Genomic DNA, 21,154 nt, shown 5'->3' with positions numbered 1-21,154 from the left:
TGTTAGCGTGTTTAGTTTAACCAAGAATACAGAATCTCATCCCGTGTGAAACCTACATATAACAGATACAATCTGTCCGACGTCATTCCGTTACATTTGAGCTGACTTTACATAAAAGGGGCTTAAACCTCCCCCCTTTTATGTATAGGTGGAAAAAAGATGTCGGAAAGGTAGCGTTTATCATAATTCTGAGAAGAGGGATTGCTTTTCCCAAATTTCGAGTATTTTCTGCTCAATATACCAAATGCGCTCCGCTATAAAGCAGCGGTCCCGCCTGAATAACTCTTTCTTTGTTAGCGTGTTTGATGAATTCAGGAAAATCAAAATATTCTCATGGGTGAAATCATAAATATAACAGATGGTATCTTTCCGATGCTTTCCGTTACCATTGAGCTCACTTTAGATTGAAAGGGTCTATGTACGGGTGCAAGAAAGATGTCGGAAGGGTAGCGTTTATTTTTTCCAGTAGTATCGTATGTTACCGATATCGTTCCGTTACCTTTGAGCTTACTTTACAGACAACTCTCTGAACTTAGTTTACAGAAGTGGAGATTGATAGTTACAGAAAAATATGTCGGAGAGGTAGCGTTGAAAGCAAGGAGGTTTAAAAACCTCTTTGTTGAAAGGAAGCAACAGTCGCCGGGAGCACTGCGTACATGCCCCCGAGGATTTGTGTTCATAATTACGGCGTGTTCCCGTTCAGGATAAGAGGACTAGTACTGGGCAGCCTGTCCAGTATGCCGCTCGCTGTGCCGTGCAGCCAGTTGGCATCCCGACCACATAGCGTCCTCACTACCCGGTAACGTATGCAGGGGAAAATAGCGATGGTCGAGTTTCCTGTTCTCAGTTCATATAATTGCGAAAAAAAACTTTCTTATCATCTAGAAGAACATTTATCATCTACAAGTAATAATGTTCTCCCAGAAAGGCTAGTATTTTCTAGTGTGGTAACAGTTGTTGTGTTTAACTAAACCTAGGCTTAACAGCGTACAAACGGGATGGTGTTTTTTTTTTCAAATTCAAATTTATTCGCCGTCAACTATGAATTATGAATAACGAACAACGCGGCATTGGATTTCTAATTAGCAGTTCCGAGAAGAGGTTCACATGTGTCATGTGATGGGACGTTATCCAATGGCAGACAAGAGTGGGTTTTTTAAACCTAACGAATATGCAGAATTTATAGAAGAAACCAGTTTGCAGGGCGTCTGTTTCTGGACAATTCACGAATGAACCTTGGACCCGTTTTAACACACGGATTACCGGTGTGGTTTTGCCGCATATGGATTCCGACGCAACTACAAGACGGAACGAATACTAGCACACTCACGGCTTTCCGGAAACGGAGTATGCTGGAGAGTCTTCAACGGGGCACAACTCAGGGTTAATTCAACATTATGTCGTCTTGACCAGCATCGGCTGTCGGAGACTACATGGAGAGCACGGCCATCACGAAACAGTGCCCATCCTCGGGAATCTCAGCGGATTTTTCTACTGTGATGACAAGATTGAACTAAATGATGCTTGAAATGACGTATTTCCAGTCGTATCGCCCGACACTGGACTCCAAATTGTGGACTTGAATGTAGCGGAGATTCGTGTATGGATATTGTACACCGATTGTTCCCTTGGTCGACCAAACCAAGTCCACAATAAGAATTAAAATATAGTTTAGACGAAGGAGCCTCAGGTACCTAGTAGCTATGATTCGAGTAGATATGAATTCGAGACACGCATACCCAATGCACATGGTGCGGAAAGTTAAGCCACACAAAACACATAAAACCAACCTAAAGATGCGGAAAGGTTTAAACTTACGCCGCCTTTACTCAAAATAAACGACAACTATAGTCGAAGAAAATATCACGGAAAGCGTTCGGATAGGTACGTTTCTGCACTTCTTTACTTACCATTTAGGCTGTGTGAACGACACATAAACGTGGGGGAAATCATGACGGAAATCGAGTGTAAAGGTGGTCAAAAGATCACGGAAAAGTCTTAAGAAACGCACGCTTTCCGCCCGAAATATTGTTATCAACGACACCTTTAAGCGCGTCTAATAGTTGCGGAAAGGCACCTGAAGGAGTGCTGAAACGTACATACAAGTGACAACGTAAAAGTAACATTAAAGGGAATCATTATGTTCACGGAAAGAAGTCGTTAAGTTGCGGAAAGGGTGCAGAAACGTCGCGTTTACGTTGAGTTTAAGCTTGCTTAAATACCAGATTTCGTGCTGTGGCGCCTTAGCGCCCCCCCTTCGTATTTTCAAAACAGGGGGTGTTATGCTGGTCGACTTTAATAATTCATGAATTTTTATATATTTATGACGTGATATGACGTAATTAGGACGTCATTAATTGCTTTTTGGGGGATAAAACGGGGAATTCGCATAATATCCAAATATCTCACTCAAAAAGTTACAAATAGAGACTTCATATCAATATTTCAGTGTTATGAGACTTCTGTTGTCAGAAGCTGACGCAACGACGTCAAAATGACGTCAAATGACGTCATACAATGACGTCATTTGTAGTTTAGCTATCCGCCATCTTGGTTTATCAACCTTAAATGTCTTAAGATGCATTGTTTCAACATATAACGCTAAAACCCCATGAAAATGGATTGAAAACGTTCACATAAATGTTTTCTGTACTAATATACCAAGTAGTGATGAAATCCGAGTGAAATTAAGCTTGTTACACTTTTCATCTTGAAATTGGCAGCCATCTTGGATTTTGAGCAATTACGTCACCTCATTAACATAATTTATGAATATTCAATTGTAAATGTTCAACTAAGATGTGTTAGACATTACAGATATATGAAAAGAAGTTAAGTTTATCAGGAAAATCTTAAAATCCCATTGTTTAAACCAAAGTTAGTGATTTTTGCAAAATTTGCCTTTCAGAAACCCGTTGCCATGGCAACACGAAAAATTACGAACTTACTTAATTTTTTTTTCAAATTGTTGCCAACAATATACTAGGAAAAGCCACCAAGTTTGGTTGTTCTAGAAAAGCGGTTTGGGGGCTATAGGACGTCAAAGTTGCCGTAGGCACTTTTAATCCCCCCCCCCAGTCTGGATAGGGTTGACGTAAATATAAGATTGTTGACCTTGTTTCGGACAAGGAGTGTTGGGTCCATTGTATTCCCATTATTACATATACTTGAGTCTCGACATAAGATATATATATTAAATTGTATTAACCTGTCCTCAAATAACAAATATATCTCCAATATGAAGTTTCTACCATGATTTGACCACAAAAGAACTTTGAAATGTCCTTATTAATTATGCAAATGATGTATTCATTATTATAACGTTCATTTTGGTATATAAACCTGGACTAGGGGTATCTTCCCTTCCAACGACTATAGCTCTAATGACTAATACTGTAAATGCAGAATCGCTCGCGGTCTTTTAATGTTCGCGGTCTTCACAGCATGTTTCACACTTATACGGTTTTTCACCGCTGTGAATTCTCATGTGTATCTTTAGAACATTGAGGCTCGCGAAATGCAGCCAGGCAGATACCTTGTTATGAACATGAAGAAGAGAGTGAGGTTCGTGGAAAAGAATTAACTAGAACAACAAATAAAAGAGATTCCTGCAAGGCGTCAAAACATCTAACAAGTTTAAAGAGGCACATTCAGAGTAACCTTCCTGTGCGGCCATATGTTTGTGACCAGTGCAATCAACTATTCAGCCAGCTGAGCCACCTTAATACGCACATAAAAACGCATTCTGGAGAGAGACCTTACATGTGTGATGTGTGCAGCAAGAACATTAGCACATTGTCTAATTTGAAGATACACATCAGAAAACACACCGGGGAAAAGCCATGTTGTGTTGTTTCCTATCAAAGCGTAAAACAGTAACATGTTATTATACTATAAAATATCCACATGATTTCGTCTACCTACCACAATTTGTCCAAGTACATGTTAATTAGTTCTATGCATTACATATTCATATTCTTTTGTAACTAACATGTGCTATAATGAATGTATGTAGTATGTCTGTGCTATTTTTCAGCTATGGTCTTTTTTACCATTAGCCGTTGTGAACTGCTGTAAGGTTGTGTTGGTGTTATGGCCATTCATAAGGAGGGATCGAATACGGTATTTTTTATCCAAGGACTATAGTTGTTACTTTACAAACTGACCTCAGGTCGTATCAGATACAAACAATGATTTAGTAAAATGTACCCTATGAGGTAAGGTTTTAAATCTAAGGTGTAAGACTCGAAGTGTCATAATCTTTAATGTCTTGTTACATATGAATCTGGGTTTATCATTGAAATTATCATTAGCGGTCTTTTGTGACAATGCAAAAGAAAGACGCAAAACACTCTGACGTATTTAACCAAAAGACGTAAACACGTCGTTAACACGACGTACAACTTTAATCAATATAAGTATAATGTGTCAGCTCAGCTTTAACCCTATCTAGCCCGAAGTGGAGGGGGGGGGCTTAAAGTGGCCTCGTATATCTGCCGAACAACATGGCTATGGCTACGAAACTTAGCGACTTTTCCTAAAATATTGTTGGCAACAATTCCGCGAAAATACAGTGCATTTTTGAGCAAGAATTACAAAAAGGTTGCTTTTTTGTGTTGAGATGACACCCTGTTGTTACTAAGAAAGTGGTCAATTTTCATTCTAGCACTGTAGCTTTACGTTTTCTTGCTACATTACGTTGTTTAATCGCATAAACAAAATCTTACCTAATTAACATTTTTTGATAACTAAATATGCATCAGTTAAGCTAATTTAATGACGTGATAGGCTAAAATCAAAATGGGGGAAACAACGTACTAGATTAAGCATAAGGACCAAATATTCCTGAAAATCTGTTACCTGTTTTGTTAATGAAAGTCGAATTAGAATATGAGTTTTCGAACGTTTTTGATCCTATTTACGATGACTTTTGCGATTGCAATTGTTTGATGACAACAAACAGTACTTTGGAAAATTCAAGTTGTGGGATTCAAGATGGCGGACCGATCTTCAATATACTTCATTTTATGACTTGATTTTGACGTCAGCGATAGTGAGAACAGAATTTTTTATTCTATCAACACTTGCTGCTTCATATTGCCTCTTGCAGAATTGGGTGATGGTATAACAAACCGTTTGGAGATAACGAAGGTGTGTGTGTGTGTGTGTGTGTGCTGAATTACCCCCCCCCCCCGAAATACCAGGTCTATAGAGGGTTGAAATATTAGACAGATCAAAGTGTGCTAACAGATCACACTCACAGATGACACTTGCAGATGTCAAATGATATTTGATTAATTTATCCGTATCCTCTACAGTTGTCGTGCAATAATGTTCTTCTTCTTCTTATCGGCCGCCATCTAGGATTTTGACTGATAACGTCATCAAATTAGCATAATTTATGAATATTGAATCATGAAATTTACGTTAGAATCTATAAAATGTGCCGTTTTCTAAGAAAACCATAAAACTTTAATGCTAAAGCCAAAATAAAGAAAATTCGGAACAAATATGCCTGTCAGAATTTCGTTACCATGGCAGCATAAAAAATTAACTTAAATTATTCACTGAAAATGTGGTATGAACATTTTCTAAAAAGATACCAAGTTTGGTGGCCCTAGCATAAGCCATTCAGAGGCTATGTGACATTGAAATTGGTGCGGGCATTAAAACTTCCCTACGGTCTGAATAAGCGTTAGTGAAAAACGTGGTCCTCGTGATCTTTTGCATAAATTACAATAGTTAGCTAGAATTTTTCTTACCTAATCATTTGACTTTGACTTTATTCAGATCCACTTTTAGCTTTTACAACATTATGTTGCCAGCTATTCTTCCAGTGGTGCCTATTAAGTAAGTACAACTCGCTGTAGAAATCGTCACAAAGAGAGACCAATTGAATGAATATTGTAATCTATGTGGCTTGGGTCCTAAAGACCCATCTCTAATGTAAAAATCACACGATTAAAAAAAGACTGTAGTATTACTACCGAAAATATCATTGGTGTACTAGTATTGGTTTTCCTACTGTGTTACAGGCTTAAACGACACACTTCTGTAGTAGTTATCTATGTTTACAAGCAACAGTTTACTACTTTTGATCTGTTACTTGTACGCATTAAACAACAAATTCTGATAGCCCCACCTTGTTTTTGCAATGTTATATGTCTTCCTCTGTTGACTGGCTGGGCATGGTTAGGGAGAATTGATTGGTTGATACAATAGGTTCACATGACTGTCCCATACTGACAGAGTCTCCCGATGACTCCACATCAATGTGTAAACTCTCCCCACTGTCGCTGTTATGTGTCTTCCTCTGCTAACTGGCTGGGCATGGTTAGGGAGAATTGATTGGTTGATACGATAGGTTCACATGACTGTCCCATACTGACAGAGTCACCCGAAGACCCACATCACATGTGTAAACTAATTTCAAACCGTCCCACATATATTAATGAAACTACACATATGAACAAACCACAAAAAGAATCACAGAAAATTGTATTTTTACAAAACGTTCTGGGGTCAGTTTTGACTCCATACGATAAGATTAGTATGTTCATAAAGTTGAACATAAAACACCAGAAACAAACTAAAAAAAAAGAAAACTTCAAGTTAGGGGACATAAGAGAAATCATGGCAGCCCTAAACGTTACCTATAACTGAAATTTAACATACGAACGATAATAGTAGATCAATATGATTCTTAATTACATCCACTGGGGGATGACAGTGATGTTTATGCCATTGACACACAGACATCTCCCAAACATCTACTATTGCTACTTTTAGATCTCCAAGAATTATCTTCGTCTCTTGCAGTAATTGGTAGGAAAACCTGTCACTATTTTCTAAGAAATGATGTATATTAATATGTTCTCTAGTGTTACTTTTTCGCCAAATCACCTTCGTCTCTGGGCTACGACGATGCAAACGTATTATTGCATGAAGAATCCCGTAAAGCCTTGAGCGGAAAATGTCTATTGATTCAGCAGCAAAATGAGCCCATAATCCCAAAACAATAAAAGTATCACGTCCACCAGCAATCATGTCAATGTCATCAGCAACATAGTGAAGACGGCCTGCCTTGAAAAGGTAAGGTCTATTGAGAGGTAGGTACATACATACATACATACATAATTCATCCGGTTTTACACCGGTGAGGCACAGTCCAAAGCACAAGTTTTCCAGAATGATCTGTCCTTCATGGCAGACACTAGACTTGACCCTGACAGTCCAATGTCTCTTTGGTAGGTGATGAAAGCGAAAATGCAATGTTATATTTTTGGCATAGTTGGCAGCCATTTCTGGACCTTCTGATGTTCTGCTTGGAAGTTTGATAATAGTCCCATTGGCAAGGTCACGAAGGAAAAGGTACCATTGACGAACAGTAGAATCTCTTGAAGAAATATGGTTTTGCTCTCAAAGCATTTGTACACATCTGGTACTTGAAATGTGCGAGAACAACACCTGCTAGAATGCCACATTCCACCGTACCAGTAACCCTCAGACTTTGTTTCTGGCAAGTTCGGACCACATTGAGGTAGTGATCTGTCAGTTACTCGATTCTTGTTACCTGCAAACAATAAATGAGCATAAAATAGAAATAAAGCCCAAACGTGACGGCGAATATGATTTTTAGTTGGCCCAAGGGTCTCCACATTTATGCTACAGCGGTCCAGAACTTATCCGATTTTCTTTTCGAACAACCAATCAGCTACATTCAAACAACCAATCAGCGTACAGAATTTTTCGGACAAAGATATTTCAATTGATCAAGTTGTCTCAGGAAAATTTCAGAGCTCTCTCGTCCGAATTGGAGATCAGCTCACAACTACAACTTATTTTTTTCAGAACTAACGATTGCCAATCAACATAGAGCAACACAAGCTGTCAAAATACTTAATTGAATCTCAATCGTTTCGAACTTGCCTGAAAAAGTGTGCAATTTTCATGTTTTGGATGAGGCCGTTTACCCCATACAGAAAGCACTCAGTCATTTGACTCTAGACCTGGACCGGTAAAGGGCATGAGTAAAGATAAGGATTTAGGATATTTTGTTCTGCTTTTTCTGTTTTCATGTAACTAATCTTTTGTATATGTATACCTTCAATTATAATATCAATCTTGTTACAATATCCTGTATTGATTATGTTATAAGCTACTACAGGTTTATCATTCTTATTCTTGTTGTGAAATCACTTGTTTTATTGTCAGTGTACCTAGACACACTGAAAATCAGTGGATACAATTAAAAAAAAAAGAATTTTCAGACATCTGGATGACCCATCCATCTCTAACAGACAAAATAGATTACTGGACCACTCAGTTGTATAACTATCTAACCGATCATGGCTAGATGTGATCATTTCAAACTGCCCCTGCCATTAACTTTTACATCTAATTTTGGGGCAATTAGTCTTTTTTTTTATTCGAGCAGAAAATGCCGTATATTAACCCTCAAACACCCGAATGGGGTCCATTTTGACCCTAGTCGTAACTTTCTATGTGCCATTTGAATAATATTAAATTGAAGCAAAATTCCTGCCGTGACTTTGTCAGTCAATATCTGCCATACCCTCAACTAAATTTTTCAAAAGATTAGTAAAATGCTACGAAAGGATAATAAACATGTAGAACTAAATCATCACAACAACTTTGGCGTCATTATCATATAATTTTATAGCGTAAGGACGTCAATTAGGTAAAAAGGGCGGCCATCTTGGATTTTGACCAATGACGTCATGAACGTAGAATAAAGTGTACGTTTCGAATTGTGAAAGTAACCCAGATCTTCATAGGATTCAATTAATGTAAGAAATCAAAAGTCTCATTTACCAAGAAAACCGTGTTGACATTTAAAGCTTTTTTTTTTGCACACAGAATTTTTTGATGAATTACCAACTTTGGCAGCTTTAGCACTAGCAATCTTGATTAAAAACAATACGACCTTCCAGGTTTATCAGAGTAAATCCGATAACAGCGGAAGGTGGATTATATTAGACTTAGATGTAGATAATTTTCACTTCGGTCTGGTTAATCTCTACGCACTAAACAGAGACTATCCTTAATTTTTTTAAAGAATTGGAGGAAGAAATAGCTGCATTTGATATCAGTAATGAGAGCTTGATCGTAGTTTATGATTTTTATACAGTTCAAAACGCTCTGGTAGATAGATCAGGTGTCCAAAAACGTAATGATCACACTCATACGCTTGATCACTAGTCGTTCATTAGTTATTCCCCTTCCTCGTCAGAACAGTGTTAACGCAAAAAGTGGTCCTTCCGATCATTTGAATTAATTATGATAACGAGCTGAAACTAGCAACACCTTTTAAAAGAGCAAGCGTCTGTAAGAATCAAACAAAAGTGCTCAGGGTAAAAAAAATCGATTTGGCTCATGTTTTGCACAGCGATAGTACTTGGCCAACAACCCCTCAAAATAGCTTTCTTTCCGGTCAAAACTCATTGTTGCCATGGCAACAGCCTAAACAGGTTTTGAGGCCATTTTCACAGATTTTTGCATGTCAGCAACATGGAAATTGGCCAAGTTTAGGACCCGATCCCTGCCAAATGCTTTAACGCAACAAAAAATGGAAAAGGAGCTTGTTAAAATGATGTCTAGGCTTGTACAAAATAGGTATGATGTTGATGTACATGTAGCTTTCAGTCCATGGGCAGCCTCAAAACAATACCATGTTTACAGGCAACAAAAAACGTATTTTTTTGCCCAACTTTGAGGAGCAATAAGTCTCAAAGTGGTGAATAGTTTTGCTTGAAATTTATACCTGGTATACATACATAAAATAGCTATTTAATAAATCCTTGTAAAGTTTGGGTTCTTATTGTGTTAGCGTGTGGTTATCACCAGAATTAGGTCAGTTTTCGTTATTTTGAAAAAAAATGTGATTTTTTTTGCTAACTTTGACGTACGAAATCTGACAAACAAAGATGTTTCTTTGGTTCATATTTCTGTCAAATGTAGACCTTAATATTGTCTATCAACTGCATACTCGCTGAAGTTTGCATGTATTTCCTCAGCCGTGTGGCTGTCCCTGAAAGAAGGTCATTTTTACACTTATACCCAGATTTAGGTTTTGGGCCGTCTTTGAGATGATGAAAACACCAAAAGTAAATTCTATTTCTGACTCCACTTTTTATCAGATAAAGACCTTAGTATTGTCTGTCGAATAAATGGTTTTTTAAGTCTGGGGTCTTGTTTCATTGCCGTGTAGTTGTCTCTGAAAGTAGGTCATTCTGACACCTGTCCCTAAAATTGGATTTTTGGCTGTCTTTGAGATGGAGGTAAAAGACATCCAAGAGCTTTTTTCTGACTCTACTTTTTATTAGTTCTACACCTTAGTGTTGTCTATCAATTGAATGGTTCTAATGGGTGGGTTCTTGTCTTATTGCTGTGTGGCTGTAAATAAAAGTAGGTCATACTTTACACTTGTCCCAATTTCTGGCTTTCACCGACCATGCGCTGATGTTTTCACCAGGTGTAAACCATAGTGTTCAACATCAAATGAATAGTTCTAAAGGCTAGCTGAATCATTAACAGATGACTGGTCTGCTTGACTTTGGCGAATTGACTTATTTTACTAAGCTCCTTGTACATTACTATATATGTCCCTTTTTTTGCCTATTACTATATTAGGAGGATGGCTTGACTGTTTCTAGGATCACCCTATGCTGGGTTGTTGTATGGCAAGCTGCTCAACGTTGTACATAGGGCTCAGGTAGTAGGTTCTTCAGTTATTTTGGTGCGTCAACACGGTGTAGAAGTGTTATTGGCCCCATGATGCGACAATAGGGATTGAACCCATGACCAGGAGCGCCTCCCTAACTCCTAATTACAGAATCTTAGAGATTAGTAAGTAAGTACCATGGTCTTAAGTCTTGTGATCAATTAACTGTATTTCTACAACAAATGGCAAATGTGACAAATATCGCAGTGTATTTGGGGTTATGATTATAGTGGTTGACCAAAAATTGAACTGTTGTTAATAGGTAGTTGCTTTGTCTTTGACCGAAAGAAGTCATAGGTAAAAAATGGACATATATAGTAATGTACAAGGAGCTTAGTAAAATAAGTCAATTCGCCAAAGTCCAACAGACCAGTCACCTGCTAAGCTAGCCTTTAGAACTATTAATTTAATGTTGAACACTATGGTTTACACCTGGTGAAAACATCAGCGCATGGTCGGTGATAGCCAAAAATTGGGACAAGTGTAAAGTATGACCTACTTTTATTTACAGCCACACAGCAATAAAACAAGAACCCACCCATTAGAACATTTGATAGACAACACTAAGGTGTACACCTAATAAAAAGTAGAGTCAGAAAAAATCTGTTGGATGTTTTTAACCTCCGTCTCAAAGACAGCCAAAAATCCAATTTTTGGGACAGGTGTCAGAATGACCTACTTTCAGAGACAACTACACGGCAATGAACAAGACCCCAGAATTAAAAAACATTAATTCAACAAACAATACTAAGGTCTTTATCTGATAAAAAGTGGAGTCAGAAATAGAATTTACTTTTGGTGTTTTCATCACCTCAAAGACGGCCCAAAATCCAAATCTGGGTATAATTGTAAAAATGACCTACTTTCAGGGACAGCCAGACGGCTGAGGAAATACATACAAATTTTAACAAGCATGCAGATGACAGACAATATTAAGGTCTACATTTGACAGAAATATGAAACAAAGAAACATCTTTGTTTGTCCGATTCCGTACGTCAAAGTTAGCAAAAAAATCACATTTCTTTTTCAAAATCACGGAAACTGACCTACTTCTCGTGACAACCACACACTAACACAATAAGAACTCAAACTTTACAAGGATTTATTCAATAGCTATTTTATGTATCTATACCTGGTAAAATTTTTCACCACTTTGAGACTTATTGCTCCTCAGAGTTGGGCAAACAATTACGTTTTTTGTTGCCTGTAAACATGGAATTGTTTTGAGGCTGCCCATGGACTGAAAGATACTTGTACATCAATATCATACCTATTTTGTACAAGCTTAGACATCATTCTAACAAGCTCCTTTTCCATTTTTTGTTGCGTTAAAGCATTTGGCAGGGATCGGGTCCTAAACTTGGCCAATTTCCATGTTGCTGACATGCAAAAATCTGTGAAAATGGCCTCAAAACTTGTTTCGGCTGTTGCCATGGCAACAATGAGTTTTGACCGGAAAGAAAGCTATTTTGAGGGTTTTTGGGCCAAGTACTATCAATGTGCAAAATATGAGCCGAATTGATTTTTTTACCATGAGCACTGTTTTTTTATTCTTACAGACATTTGCTCTTAACATGTCAAAATATTCCACTTTTATTGACGAAGCAATTTATGTACAATGATTATCAATTAAAGTTGGAACGATATTTTATCAAACAAAACATTTAGGGTCCCTTGAACCTCACTCGGTCAATTCAGTCGCAAAAATGTTGGGTGTTTGATGGTTAAACACCAGCAAAATTCGCGTTTTTTTCTCAACCATGTTTAGAAAGGTGCGAACAGTCGCAGGCTTGTTTAGAGCAAATTCTTCAAACTGAATGCAGTTTGAAGAGAATACCATTGAAAAACCGTACTTGATGTGGCATAAGAAAATGGTTAGACATAAGAAAAAAATCAAACAAAATGGATAAACCACTTGGCTTAATTTTCTTTAAAAATAGTGATCGTCACGGAGTGTATGGACTGTTTTCTCAAGTATCATACTTACGATTGGCTGTCACGATAAGTTTGATGTTGTTGGGAACTTCTTGATTTACAAGTGAGCTAGAAAACATAAGGTAAGATAACATCCATTGAAATTTCACCTCTGTGAGGTTTTACAGTATATAAGGACTGCAATGAATTATTTGCGCTACATAAAAACTGCGTGATTACTTTTATAAGTCAGTGTAAAATGACACATCAAAGAAGTTAGCTTTAGGTTATTAGAGGGATGACACGTCGACTTCTGTTAAAGATATACCTTGTGAAAAGTAGTTTTTCGTTTGGTGTAAGCATCTCCCCATGAATCTTGGCAGTCGCTTGGCTGTTTCGTTGGCATTGTGATAGAGAATCACAAGAAACACTTTTTGGCCTTCCGCAGTACCATGTGCCATTTACAACTGGTTTAGAGAAATTGCAGAAACCTTTACGATATACATTTTCTGGGGTAAGAGAGTGACTGCAATCTGTGCTTTCTGATGAGCTGGTGTCAACAAAGTTACATGACATGATTCTCCTGTATGAAAATGAGTCACGAATTCTCCTGAGAACTTGCACAGCCTCACTTGGATGTATAAGTGTGACTGATAGTGATATGGTTCCGGACCAGCTTAAAACAAAACGGATGCTATAAGTTCCATTTTCATAGTATGTCACTCTTCCCGCTGTACTTGCGTTAGTTGGCTTTGCCGCATACAACTTAGCGATAAAAAAGTCCCTCCCAATGTTTTAAGTCGCTTCCGTCCATCTCTAGCAACAATGCCTATTGTTAAAGTGTCTCCAACAACATACGACCTTGAGGCGTTAAAAATATACACCAGTGTATTATTTGCTGTGGTAACCATATCCATGCAGCAATTTTTTTTAGGTTTCGGTGGGAATTCGTAAAAACACGTTTTTTCATTGATGTTGCCCGGAACTGTTCATTGCTGTTGATCTTTTCATACACAATCTGTAAAAAAAAACGAAATCAACGTGTCAAAAATGACAAAAGATCTAATTTCGAGGAGCTGTAAGTAACATTTCGGAGTTAACCAACACTCTTCGCGCATTAAACAGGAGTTTTATTGAATAAACGTACACAATTTAATCATCCAGTGTAGCTAGTATTGTAAGAGAAATCCCAAAGCGTGTTTTCACTTGCACATTTCAAACTGTGGCTGTGTGTTCTAACTTAGACCTAACTAAAGTTGTATATGCTTTTGCTCTTACCTATCTGATTACCCCCTTACCTCTTTGATTACCCCTAAAGCAAATATGGTAACATAGACATGTTCCTGTCTTTGATATTTGCCAACAAAAGAAACATGTATAGGTCATCATATATGAGCTTTTGCACATTTTGTACAATAGTGAAGAAACTCGCTAACAATACACTGAGCTCACCTGTGATAGGCCAAGATACATGATGAGAAAGCAACTAGCTAAACAAATCCTTTTCGTTGTCACCATCTTTAGGCGTATAAGTCATGAGGTTTCAAAAATAGGGCCTCTCTGGAAAACAAAAGTTGATCATGTCATTTTTGAAAACTTTATCCATAAGAGGATTGAAACATAAGGGATATTTTAGTCCTTAAAATTGCCTAATGTCGTAAAAAAATTAATATTAAGCTAATTTAAAAAAGTACAAATGTCAATGTTTTGGCAGAAAATGGAAGTGACAAAGGGTATTAAGCTAGTATTACGTAAATTAACGTGGTAGTTTATTTGAAATTATCAAAACTAGCTCAGTATCGCGTTGATCCATTTTATTCCACTGTTGTAAATGACGAAGAACAGGACTGGCTTTTTAAGAAAGGTATATAAAAGAAACTAAATTTGAAAAATACTACTCGTTTAAAAAGGCCATAAGGAATGATCAATAGTATGAATGGTTTTGGATAAAGAATAAATCTTACCTTTGATGGTCGCTTTTTTTTAATAAAATCTGTTTTGTAATAGGGTTAGTGCCTTACAAAGAAGAGTACTAGAAAAATGTACTTCGACCGACTGAATTGCATTTGCAACACAAATCTAATTTGAAGTTATTGTTTTAACGCACATATCAATCAGTGCATGTTAGTGGTCCCTAGTTAACTGCGATCATGCTGTTAGAGAAGAAATGAGAAGAACCCACCTTGAAGAAATAATATTCCAAACACCTCAGCTGTGCACAGCAGTATGCTACGCTAGCAAGAAACCATGAGACTACTGGCATGTACCAGTTGGTGGCCTTTAGGCTGTTACGCTGATGTTCTTGCATCAAATCGCACTGCACGAAATGACATGGAATCCTGATGAATCCGAAATCGTGCGACGGAGAATACGGAACATTTCCGAGCGAATCCGGACAAATCCATAATCCTTACTCGAATACGACGATGCACCACAAATCCGACCTATCCCCGTGCCGTACACGTCTTAGATACGAATTTCCTCGAATCCTGACAAATACGGCGGCGTATCTGGGTAAAGAAGTGATTTTGATTGGAAGTTTCACATTCGACACAACTAAGAACAGTACACCGCACTGCTAATATTTATTGACAACGACTTTTGAAGTGCTATCGGGAATCACAGCAAATCCAAATGCCGGAATTCAGCAGATTCCTCCTCCACAAAATTCGTAGAGATATCAGAACCGGGACAGCACCGCTCCAGTGTAGATGCGTGCAACATCCGACTATCTGAATACCTCAGATTTGCAGATTGTAAAAATTATCCTTAACCGGCATTTGTGCATTACCCACAAGGCAAAGTGTGCTAAGTGGGCAGAAGAAACCGTTACTTCTGGTTGCCACACAGATATAAAAGGCATTTAACCCTCAAACACCCGAGTGGGTTCCATTTGGACCCCAGGCGTACATTTTGAAGTGCCATTTGAACATTTTTGATCTGAAGAAAAAATCCTTCCGTGACTTTGTCAGTCAATATGTCTTATACATTCTCCTAAGTTTTCGTAAAGATTGGAACAATAATGTGGAAATTATAAAGAAAGTTTGTGTTCAGTCCCTCTGGGGTCCAAACGGACCCCAGCAAAAATGTGCAGTTTTTAAAGCAAACTTTGGAGGGAAACTCCTTAACCTGACAGTATGACTGCCAAACTTTCAGACAATAATAAGAATGTAAACATAATTCATCACAAAAAATTCTGTGTCATCAACATGTAATGTGACGACATCATGACGTCATTTGCCTAATCAGGGCGGCCCTCTTGGATTTTGACCAATGACGTCATGAAATTAGCATAGATTATAAATTTTAAGTCATAAAAATTACATTGAATTTCATAGAATTCAATTGTTGTCAGAAAACAGGTGTAGTTTACCAAGAAAACCTTGTTTAAATTGAAATTGTCAAATTTTATGCAAAAATATGCCTGTTAGAATATGGTTGCCATGGCAACCCCCAAAAATGATAAACTTACTTTATTTTGCAAACAATATTTTGTGATAAATTGCCAAGTTTCGTAGCTTTAGCTCTAGCCGTTCATGAGTTATGCGACATAAATGTTGCTGAAGCCTCAAAATTCCCCTATCTGGTCGGAATAGGTTTAATGCAAAACGTGGTCCTTCTGAACTTTTGCATTAATTATGACAATGAGTTGGAATTAGCAACACCTTAACATCTCAAAATCTTCCTCTTACATTGACAAAGCAATGTATATACAATGATCGCCGATAAGAAATGGTACTGAGATTTTATGAACAAACATTTTGGGCCCCACTCGGTCATTTTAGTCGCAAAAAAAGGTCGGGTGCTTGAGAGTTTTAAGCGCTCTCTGCGCTATACATAGCATCACCGTTGCCTATCCAGACTGGATTTTTTGGCGTCATTTTAAACGGGGAATTTCCATAATATTTAAAAATTTCAGACAAAAAGTTACCAATAAGGCTTCTTATGAATATTTTAGTGTTATAAGACTTCTGTTGTCCAAAGCCGACGCAACAACGTCTGTAGTTTAGCTATCCGCCATCTTTGAATATCAACCTGAAATGGCTTCAGATACATATTTTTTCAACATGAAATGGATTGAAAACGTTCACATGAATGTTGACCAATAACGTAATCTCATTAGCATAATTTATGAATATTTGATAATAAAATGAAAAGAAGTTAAGTGTAGCAAGAAAATGTAAAAATAAAACTGTTTAAACAAAAATTTGTGATTTTTGTAAAATTTGCCTTTCAGAAACCCGTTGCCCTGGCAACACGAAAAATCATAAACTTAATCAAATTTCAATTAACTGTTGTCAATGATATTCTAGGGGAAAAAACATCAAGTTTACTTGTTCTAGCACTTCCCATTTGGGAGCTATACGGCGTCAACGTTGGCATGGGCTCTTTTAGAAAAAGATGGTGAATGTATGTTAAGAGTTAGAGGACTTAGGAGAGGAGGGCCTAAAAAAGGGTACTCCAGGAAAGCCATGCTACAAAAATGTGCAGATAACAAATTGATAATGTTTGTTATAACTTGTTTTGCCAATAGCAACATCAACGACGCCATACAAATCTAGGATACCAGTTGGTCAATAAGAAAGAATTAATAATTGACCGAAGGAGGTTGCGTATTTCTGCTGAACATACGACATGTTTAATATTCGAATCAGCGTAGTTTAAGCGATTAAGAGAGACCTCCTCTGTTTACCTTTAAAGTTATATGTTGCCAAGACGTATTCAAAATTTTGCGTATTTCTGTAAAACATACGACATGTTTAATCTTTGAGTCCGCACAGTTTAAGTGATCAAGGGTAGACCTTCCCCGTTTAGCTTATATGTTGCCAAGACGTAGGTGAAATGTAGTGTCTTTCTGTAATACATACGACATGTTTAATTTTTGAATCCGCGCAGTTAAAGCGAATTAGGGGAGACCTCTCCCGTTTTCCTTATATGTTGCCAAGACGTATATGAAATGTTGCGTATTTCTGTTGAAAAAAGACATGTTTATCTTTAAATCCGCACTGCATAAGCGAACAATGGGAAACCTCCTCCGTTTACGGTGCACACCCCAGTTTATTTGGGGTCTCAAATCGATGCTGCGCACCCTCAAGGCGAGAGGCCGTCTCTTCAAGAAAATAAATCTAAAGCAGAAAAGCCGTATATGGGAATGAAGGGTATCACTCCAGCTATAAGAACAGCCGGTTTTCAGTTTCTTCACTCTCTCTACTTTTCATAATTTTTGGGGGAGAAAAGTTTTTTTACCGTAAAAAAAATGTGCAAAAAAAGGGGAATTTTGACGTGGAAATAAACCCATCACCTTTATTTTAGTCATGAAAATGACTGATATTGTCGGAAAGAGAATACATCTAAGATTAATCAAGCAAGAAATAAAGAAAATCGTAACACTGAGATTTTTACAATAACCCGACGCGCGAGGCATAGCAACACGGCTCACAGACCGCATATGGACGGGGAATCTGGGACAACGGGCGAATCACTTCCAACGCGTAGAAATACAAGGAAGTGACACTCGGGCCCAAAACCAATTTGCACCAAAAACACATCACTTCTTACGCTTTTTAGCCATGCCAGTATTAAATGCCACTTCGCAGCAGATTATGAGAAATTTGATCTCAAACACGGACCCTCGAGACCCTTTCGTCACATTTTTGTCGCGCACTATCTCGGAGAATTGGTGTGTGCACCGTTTAGCTTAGATGTTGCCCAAACATATGTGAAATATGGAGTATTTCTGTAAAACATACGACATGTTTAATCTTTGAATCCGCGGAGTTAAAGCGAACAAGGGGAGACCTCGCCCGTTCAGCCTATTTGTTGTTAAGACGTAACGTTATATGAAATGTCGTGAATAATATTTTGAACAAACGGCATATACTTAATTTTTTAAATCCGCGTAGTTTAACCCTATCTAGACCGGGCTTTTTTGGTATGCCTGGGACGGGGGGGGGGGGAGCTGTTTTGACCCCCCCCTTCGTAATTTCAAAACGGCTTGGGTTACGATCACCAAATTTAGAGGGAATGATGTACAAGTAATTTTTTATATCTTCTAAAATTTTTGTATCGTTATGACGTAATATGACGTAATTATGACGTTATAATGTCATATTTTGAGCAAAGTCTAAGTTATGAAATTTCAGCTATACTTACAGGTATTAAACAAAACGATGACTATAAAGGTTACATGGTTGGTGTCTAAGTCTTCCAAGTCTTTTGTTGCCAATGACGACGACATTGAAAATGTCTTTTGTCCGCCATCTTGGATCGACAAGCTTGAATTTTCTAAAATACGATTTTTTCCACATTTAACCCCAAAACCCAATTAAACTGGACTAAAAGGTTCAAGTAATTGTGTTTTGTAAGAAAATTAAAGATTTTGACGGTATTTGAGTAAAAATAACATGTATTTATCATTGAAAATGTCATTGTCCGCCATTTTGGATTTGCTGAGAATAGCAGAGGAACAGCGTGGATTTGTGATGAGACGGGAGGACCAGAGAAGACCTGAACTATGGACACTTGAACAGACCCATGAACTGACTTAATCAGATATTTGCCATCTGAGGAGACCACTTAAAGTAGCAAATTTTAACGTATGATAAACTATCTGTTTTTATATTGTCAAACTGATGAGGGTTGATTTACGTAGGGCGTTTCACTCGCCGAGGACGGCGAGTATTTAAACTGGGGGTAAGTGTAGGACCCCGTTCATACTAAGCTCGTCAAATCGGATTCGGTCAAGTCGCATAGCACAGACCTGGTTCGATCGAACGTGAGTTCAATAGTGCGCGTTGAAATCGCGTCCAAACTGCAATAAGGTTCAAGCTACATTCCTTGTAGTTTACTGAAAAGCTTGTACTTATTCTTAAAGTTTTTCACCTTCGTGCGGCACTGTTTCCAGTTTTTTTACATACCCTTTCGGCGGCCACCTCCATGTATATGGTTTTGTTTCGATACGCTCCCTTCAGCTTTCTCTGAACTTTACGTCCCCATCTGACCACAAAGCGCCGCCCAGTCTGCTATATCCGCGGAATATTCCAGTCATACCGTTACGATGTATAAAAACTTCCCTTCAAACAGTTTAATGACAGACGATATCGTACTTGATTTGACAGGAATACCTAAATTTGAATACAATCCCTTGACCAATGACGTCACAATACGCACATGAAGCCGGCTCAAATCACATTTGCGTTCAGACTGGAATCGCGAGTCGCCCGAGCCACATCGAAACCACCTCCAGATGTGGTTTGGGATTAAGCCGGCTTCGATGTGACTTCGACCGTTCATACTAGCCACATGAATCCCGCTTCGGTGATTTCGGCTCGAAATCCGATTTGGCGAGCTTAGTATGAATGGGGTCTACGAAGGGTACAATTCTGCGTACAAGTAGAAAAGTACATTCTAAGAAACTACAGTTTTTACAGCGAACGTAAACGACGTCGAACAGCGACGTTGGCGTTCGTTCCGCAGGTGTGGAATTCGAACGCGTTTTCGAACGCGTTCGCACAGTTGAATAAAGTGGAGTTGAGTTTTGCGATCCAATGTGTGCAGTCATGTTCTTCGTTTTTCCGTCTTCCGCCGTGTGTTATGTCTCCTAAACCCGCTGCAACGACCCAAACATCAGGGGATCTTTAATACCAACACTCCGCTTTCCCTACATTTTGATCGCGGCTATCAGCACTTTACCGACATGCGGTTTTGCCAATTAAAACCTTCAGTAAGTGCCTGCCAATTGATGCAAATTTGACGTTGTAAATATCTAATCCATATATAAACAGCCTTGTTATATTATTGTGTTGGATTAAAGTTCCACTAGGAATAGAATCCCAAGGGACTTGCTATCAGTTACACTCTCTTTGAAGTGTTATTTTCTGGCGACTCTACATAAAGTGGCAGACAAATGTATGTGTAGCAATGTCCGGGGAAACAAAGTAAACAATACACTAAACAATTTTGGGAATGCGCAAAAGCCCGCTTGTTAAATTATGGTTCAGTTTTGAATATACTGAAATGTGTTGGATTAAAGTTCAGTGCCGTTATACCAAAATACTATATTTTAGTTTACTCGATTCTTTACTGGTGAATATTGGAAAACTTAATAATAAATAATAATTGTATCGGGTAAACTTTGTCCGTATCCGTGTGGTACCAAAGGCGCTCGAACATACTATTTTAATTTCTGTAGGCTTATTTTCTTTTCGGATTGATAGCCCAAGCACTAGATAAAAAAAACATGATCTAAGAAGGCTAATTTAAATCTGTCACTTACGTTTTGTGACGTTCATTTGATGTCGCTGTTGTTACGACTAACAACATAGGTAGTATATGACATTATTATCATATTAAACTTTCTAATTTATTTCAACTTTGTGTTAACCATTTTTTTTTACATATCCTGTTAAACTTTCTAATGCATCTTAACTTTGTGTTAAACCATTTTTTTTGCATATCTTCCATTTTTTTAAATTGAGCAGAGCACTTGGGGACTA

At 37.9% G+C, this 21,154-nt stretch overlaps 2 protein-coding genes and 1 long non-coding RNA gene across 3 annotated transcripts in view; 1 reads left to right on the top strand and 2 right to left on the bottom strand.

The window, feature by feature from the left end:
- The window catches only part of LOC118410961 (homeobox-containing protein 1-like), a 1,064,572-nt gene that overhangs the window by 97,810 nt on the left and 945,608 nt on the right, over nt 1-21,154 (top strand). The gene's annotated exons all lie outside the window — the stretch shown is intronic.
- On the bottom strand, nt 6,428-13,454 carry LOC118424683 (NXPE family member 3-like; the record flags this gene model as incomplete). Its single annotated transcript, XM_035833390.1, is given in 4 exon segments — nt 6,428-7,273; nt 7,276-7,573; nt 12,733-12,788; nt 12,988-13,454. Coding segments are annotated over 4 exon segments (1,428 nt in total), but the record flags the coding sequence as incomplete, so codon positions are not given.
- LOC118411063 lies at nt 13,533-15,149 on the bottom strand. The gene is made up of 3 exons (XR_004830636.1): nt 14,842-15,149; nt 14,112-14,219; nt 13,533-13,677 (listed from the first exon to the last, which is right to left on the bottom strand). It is a non-coding gene; the product is annotated as an uncharacterized LOC118411063 (long non-coding RNA).

The sequence above is a fragment of the Branchiostoma floridae genome, chromosome 1 (assembly GCF_000003815.2).
Source record: "Branchiostoma floridae strain S238N-H82 chromosome 1, Bfl_VNyyK, whole genome shotgun sequence".
NCBI lineage: Eukaryota > Metazoa > Chordata > Leptocardii > Amphioxiformes > Branchiostomatidae > Branchiostoma > Branchiostoma floridae.
The sequence above is the reverse complement of the archived record's forward strand: the minus strand, read 5'-3'. Positions and strand labels throughout refer to the sequence as shown.